This window comes from Pleurodeles waltl, chromosome 8, assembly GCF_031143425.1.
Source record: "Pleurodeles waltl isolate 20211129_DDA chromosome 8, aPleWal1.hap1.20221129, whole genome shotgun sequence".
NCBI lineage: Eukaryota > Metazoa > Chordata > Amphibia > Caudata > Salamandridae > Pleurodeles > Pleurodeles waltl.
In genome coordinates this window covers 62398585-62405202 of record NC_090447.1, presented here as the reverse complement: position 1 = coordinate 62405202, position 6618 = coordinate 62398585, and the positions used below count along the sequence as shown (strand labels likewise).

The 6618-nt window shown below is 39.9% G+C and overlaps 1 protein-coding gene across 2 annotated transcripts; it reads left to right on the top strand.

Annotated features, from left to right (window-relative positions):
• Positions 1-949: 949 nt before the first annotated feature.
• Positions 950-6168, top strand: LOC138249051 (olfactory receptor 51G2-like). 2 transcript variants are annotated; one of them, XM_069203106.1, is made up of 2 exons: positions 950-966; positions 5095-6168. In XM_069203106.1, the coding sequence occupies exons 1-2, from the start codon at positions 950-952 to the stop codon at positions 6092-6094; spliced, it is 1017 nt and encodes a 338-aa protein (XP_069059207.1). In that variant the 3' UTR covers positions 6095-6168. The 2 variants fall into 2 exon arrangements, with proteins under 2 accessions (XP_069059207.1, XP_069059206.1); XM_069203105.1 differs by lacking the exon at positions 950-966 and having other exon boundaries at positions 5042-6168.
• The last annotated feature ends 450 nt before the right edge of the window (positions 6169-6618 follow it).

The window sequence follows — 6618 nt, the reverse complement described above, 5'->3', positions numbered from 1 at the left end:
TAATTTACCTGTATTTTGGACGCTCTTTAGGCCGATGAATCTTTTGGCTAAATGGGACCCTCTCCACCCTTAATCAGTCAATTTAATCAAACCAATAATCAATAACGAACGTAAGCAATGCCCTGATCAACATAACACTTAACAATTAATCCAGAATACATTTCGGCGAACCCTGACCTTTCAGTCAGGAATAACGACACCAGTTTATTTAAAGTTAGTGAATTTATTTCCCTATATTAACAAAGCTAGCACAATGTAGATGTGTCTCAACACCAAATGATAAACATAAATGAACATTAATAGCTGTCCATAACGGCGGAAAAGATGCAATCTATGCAGCATTTGAATAACAAGGCATTCGATAATAGCAATGCAAATCACTAGAACTATAATCTGTAATGGGCTAATTGCATACATTTAGTCAGCATAACAAGGTCTCAAATTGCATCGTGCAACAAAAGGAATCCTCATCTAACCTCAAATTAGCATCGGCATGTGGGACTTCATGCAAAAACAATTTAGCAACATTAATTTAGAAAACTCCTAACTAGGGCCCTTATCAAAAATCAGCAGTTGGTTACCTAAAAGAAACACAATGCAATTGTACAATTTCCTTTCATATTTACCAATTACAATCAGCATTCAAGGAAGTCTTCGTCTCACAGGTACCGTTTCTCGATCAGCATGGGACGGGGCAAAGGGGCAGGAGTGGACGGGGCAGTTGCCTCACGGCGGCAAGATAAACTACTACTTCATGCAAAGGGACAAATCAAAGTTAAAGTCTCTAGGGTAAGAATCATTTAAGTCTCTTTCTCTCGATTAGAGAAAGCATCAAAGTCTCTCAAAATGGCGTCGCAGCAAGGTGGGCCATAATAGCTGCAATGTCCTGCAAAATGGCGGGATGTCCAATAATGGCTGTAATGGCTATAATGGCTGTAAAAAGCTGCAAATGGCTGCTTTCTTCTCGTGCACCTGGTTTAAATAGACAACAGTTCAAATCCAGTAGGGTCTTCCATTGGAGGGTTCATAGGTTAGCTTCAAATTGTCCAATCAAAAACAACAGTTCTCAAGCTTTTACTTAAGCATACATTATCCTTGGAGACGGGTACGCAAGTTGCAACATTTTATACCAATTAACTCACTTTCAGAGCCTCCATTGTCCGCACCTGCAGATTGACCTTGGAGCAAAGAGAAAAAATGCTAGGCTGGCACGAAACCTTAAGATAAGCATGTGAACGATCTCAGTGGAAATACACGTTTAATAGCTCATTGGAAAAATACGAGCATCTAAATCGTGAGACCAGGCAACTAGGCCGAAGCCTGCACTAAAGTTATGCTAAGCTAAAACATTTCAAACAAGCAAATCATAGCACACGTTTCCGATTATGTCGGATTAGTGCAATTCTAATACATCACATTATATAAAGCACGCTTATAAATGTTGGCAACTACTCTGAGGGCACATTTTGTCCCCGTACAATCTTTATTAGTTCGGTTAAAGTCACACATGATTATTGCAGCACTACGTTTAAGCGTTAATAAATGAAAAACCTTCATTTCGGCTTCATCACTCCCATAAATGTCTCTCCACTATAGACAAAACCGCCGAAAAAACTCCAAACGTGGCTAGAGCGTCTAACTTTACTCAGGTGTGGTCCTTTGCTTGATCTGGTCTAAATTCATTAACAGTTTGAGAAATTAGTTCTCAAAAAAGGAAATGGGCAAGCTTCAAAGCGATTATTATAAAGACAGCTCCAAGATTAATTTGAGAATCTGCTGAGAGTCTTCCAACCCATTAAAAACATTAACACATGTTACTGTAAAAGGGAGCCCTCAGTACAATTCTCCAGTGTGGACATACAGATCCATAGCCAGGTCCACAAACCCATGCACTCCGGCTATCACAGAAAGACAATGTTTCAGCTGTAAATTCCCACTGTGGTGCACGAGGTTCAACAATAAAATAATACATAAATAAATAAATAAATAAAGGGTCAGGGTTAACATACTCTGACCACCAGGCCCATGTGTAGAACCACAACGAGCCACTCCTGAATACCAACATTAATTTTGAAAAGCTGATTTTGTCATGAGATTGGGGGTTTCTGTGCTGTATGCAGAGATCCTGGACTTTATTTGGGCTCTGTAATTCTCAGGATCTTCAAATCTATCACAGTGTCCACGAATAATCAAAATCATTTAAAAAAAGTTAAAGTGGAGCACCTTCAGCCGCACACATCCAATTTGTGTGTGCGCGGATTGGGCCTGTGTGTGGGATGGGGAGATGCCCTTTCTAAAGGACAATCAACAATGATATCATATGACTTATTGCACTGCACCTATTTGTGCAGTCATGTTCCACTATCTCAAGAAACGCCATAAGACTCAGGGAATTCCAACGGGTAGTGATCAGCGAACCCACAGACAACCCAATGCGTTTAGTGTATTATATCCTTACGTTTAGTCACGTCCACCACTAGTTAAAATGGTAGTCATGATATGAAGGAGCCTTACAGAAATTGGCTTTGGTCAAGAAGAAAGACCCTTGACCCATTTTACAGTATTTTTTATGCAGGATGAAACATGTCGGCCTCCTGGCAGGGTTGAACAATTCCCCTGCAGTTTTGCTTTTTAAACCTTACCATAGGTGACAAGAATAACACACTTCTCAACTAGTGGGTTGCTTCACTCTACCTCTTATGATTACATTTCTGGTTCTGAGCAAAACTCCTCACCACCACATCCAAAGTAAGTTGGACCAGGCAAAGAGCTCCCCTAAGAACGGTTGTAGCCAGCGTTGGTTTTTTATCCTTGTTCAATGTGAGGAGGGGTCCTACGATGCCATCTAAAGGTGGTGAAGGCTTCCCACCCTACTGAATGTTTAATTAGGAATGTTATGCAATACCTTCAATTGACATTTGGGTTAAGTTGAACCTCACTGAGGACATCCATGTTTCATCCGATGGTGCTGAGGCTGGGTGGTAACTCTGCAAACTCCTTGGAGCAAAGTTTTGCTTGATCAGAGATTGTATAGACCTTCTCATGGTGTCATGACATGGGATAGTCCATTCATGGAGTAGTCCACATGGGTTGTATTGTTATCACAGACCTCAGCAGGAGGTGACATTCACCACTGTTATGAACTGATGAGTTAGAATCATTCCTAGTGTGTGTTATGTGGCGTAGTCAGGGGTAGGTATGATTAAAATCTAATTCTATATGGTGAGATTGAATAGACTACCTTTGGAGTTGTGTTAGGCTAGGGAGTTATGTAGTGAAGACAGATGTGGCAAGGAAAATCTGTGGATATGCTCTGATTCCTCAGTGGTGAGTAGTCTGGGGATAACACTAGTGAACGAGGGTGAATCTTGTATCAAATGTGTCTTTGCAGTTTTTGATGTGAAGATGAATTTTGCATTAATACATAATGCAAAAATGCAAACCGGTTGTAAATAACAGCTGCTTGAGCTCTGTTTTTCCCATGCATTCACAGTAAATTTTTACCACAAATAGCCCATAATTACACAAAGTGACATAATGGTGTTATTTTGAGAAGTCCTGCGTAACAAGAGTAACATAAAATTCCTGAATTTATGGGACTTACATCTGTGTAATTTAAACTTCACACAGACCTAGTTACAATTGTGAATCCTTATGTAGTGTAAGTTACAAATTTGGCTTAACTCTACAAAGTGTGCTTTCTTATTCACGGGTGACAAAGGTGAACTTGGTTTAAATGCACCAGCGATGAATGTGAGAGACAGGTTATTGTAGTCCTGCAAGACACTATTCAAAGAGTAAGTGACATAGAAGTATTGCTTCTGGGTTAATAACAATCCCATAAAGGAATCTCTGGCATCAGCATTGTGGTAAAAATCACAAACCTTATTTTGCTATTCAGATAATCACACACATCGTACTAAGAAGACTGAACACTTTAAAGTTTAAAGTATTTATTATACAGGAATTTAACTGTTTCTCAGCACATCTAAAACAACTGCACAGAATATTATAAAAACAGCAAAAAGACATGTCATGAATAACAAGAATAAAATTAACATTTCACCCATGTTTTAAAATGTAGTTTAAAATCGAACACCCTAATGCCTTCTTCTATGCTCTATATCAAGAGAGCATGGAAGTCAGAGCAACCTGCAATCTAGAGTTTCTTAGGAAGAAGGGACGCAGTGCATACCTTGTTGACAGAAAAGGCTTTTTTAATCAGCCGAGACATGAAGACAGTGTTCCCAATGAAGGGCAAACACATCCTGTGGTCTTCCTCAGGGACTCAGCTTTATCAGCCTTGGACCTATACCTGCTTTTACTGCCTTTCACTGCCAAGCAAACCCTGGCAGGAAGGGCAGTAAAAAAATAACAATAGAATCTCATGGCAAAGGAGGGGGAGGCATTTTCTTTTTTTTTTCTTTTCGAAAACAAAATCTCACTTTAGTGTTTCGCTTTTGGAAAATAAAAAAGTATTGAAACATTACAGTATGGCTCGGTCATGTTTGACGAAGTAGTACCACAAAGTTCCAACATAGTCACAAGAACTTCCTTGACAGCGGTTCCTGTGAACGGTAGAAATATCCTTTAGGCTGACAGACATTTTTAAATTTGGCAGGCAGGTACACTCTCAGGGTGATGGAGTAATTTAATCCATCACCATGACAGAGCATAATCCGTCCGCAAATTATAAATCTCCTTAAAGCTGCTAACTATAACAAATCCACATCTTGTTGTCCCCTCAGCAAGACAAAAAGATTGACACAATAGCTGTCAGGCCTCATTTTCTCTGAAGGCATTTTTAGTGTGTCAGCAAATAAGGAAATTATTGTTTTATTGGCGTTTATGGCATTAAAGGGGTACGGGATGGTTCATGTTCTGTTGGCTTGTTCCAGTGTTTATGAATTTAAAGTGAACACTGGCACATCTAATTATTTTCCTGTGTGCTACTTCTTAAAAAGAATGCTTATACATCTCATCAAAAGTAATTTCATTACAAAGTATAAACGTGTATTTTTTTTTTCTAGGTCATTTTCCAGTGAGCTTGATTTTTTAGGTTACGTAAGTGATGGCATCCAACAACTCCAACAGCTCCAGTTTTCCATCGTTCCTCCTAATGGGATTTTTTGAAACTGAAGTCACTCAATTATGGATTTCTATTCCTCTGTGTTTTTTGTATCTTCTCTCAGTTCTTGGCAATGGCCTCATCATGTTCATTGTAAAGACGGAAAGCCATCTTAGTGAGCCTATGTACCTTTTCCTATCTATGCTCTCAGCCACTGATGTGGGCTTGACACTGTCTACTCTTCCCACAGTGCTCAGTGTTTTCTTTTTTGACATTAGAAATATTAATTTCTTTGGATGCTTGACCCAGCTGTTCCTCATACACTCACTGTCCTCGACAGGATCAGCCCTTTTGGTGGCCATGGCCTTTGATCGCTATGTTGCTGTATGTAATCCTCTGAGGTATGCATCCATCCTACATCCAATGATATCAAAGATAGGACTGGTTGCTCTTGCAAGAGGTGCTTGTATACATTTTCCTTTACCCTTTCTGCTCAAAAGGCTTCCATATTGTGGTAACAACAAGCTCTACCATGCTTTCTGCTTTCATCCTGATGTGATGAAGCTTGCATGCGCTGACACAACTATAAATAGCACCTATGGCTTGGTCCTGGTCCTTTGCACTTTCTTGCTAGATTCACTGTTTATCCTCACCTCATATCTCTTGATTCTGAAGACTGCCTTGAAAGTGACATCCAAAGGAGAATGCCTGAAAGCATTCAGTACCTGTGTGTCCCACATCTGTGTGGTGCTCACATTCTACATCCCTCTGATTGGCCTGACCTTGGCACACAGGTATGGGAAGGATGCTTCTCCTGTTCTGCATGTGGCCATGGGGCTTGCCTACTTGTGTGTACCCCCAGCACTGAACCCAATTATCTACAGCATGAAAACCAGGAAAATCAAGACTGCAATCTGGAAATACATGAGCACTGATACAAGGTGGAAACATCATGCCAATAGCTCTGATGCCAGGACTAAATCCATCTCCACAGTCCATTCACAAGCATTTGGAAATGAGCATTAATGTAGTGATGTATTTTACTCAGCTGTTAAATGTTTGAGGTATATGGACTGGGTCCTTTTTCCATGGGTGATGTGTAGGACAACAGCATTGAGTCAACATTATTATTGTGTGGTAATGTGTAGTTTTCATGATGTTGCAAGATTTGTTGGTTGGAAAGCACACCGTGATTCATGTGAATTAAGGTGTAGTTAAAGAAACTACGTTTTTTCTTGTATCCCTCGTGAAGGTCTATTGAAGACTTTGCAGCCTTTCATATCTCGTGACGTATTTGCCTTACTGGATATCTGCGGCACAATTATGGCTTTTGTGATAATTGCTACCTACATCCTTGTTTCACTCATAAATATGGATCCGCGAGGCAGAGATATAGTTCATACCATCTAGTTAGCAGTTGCCCCCCTACATATTTCCATAGTGCCTTGAAACATTATTCAAAATGTAAGCGCCATATACATACTCCAGTATAGAAGTATGAAATGATGTTATACTGTGGTAAGGATGGTCAATCTAGGAGGTATGTTTAG

Bases quoted from the DNA above. Each gene is read 5' to 3' on its own strand.
- LOC138249051 (XM_069203105.1), top strand. From the start codon at position 5,072: ATGGCATCCAACAACTCCAACAGCTCCAGTTTTCCATCGTTCCTCCTA.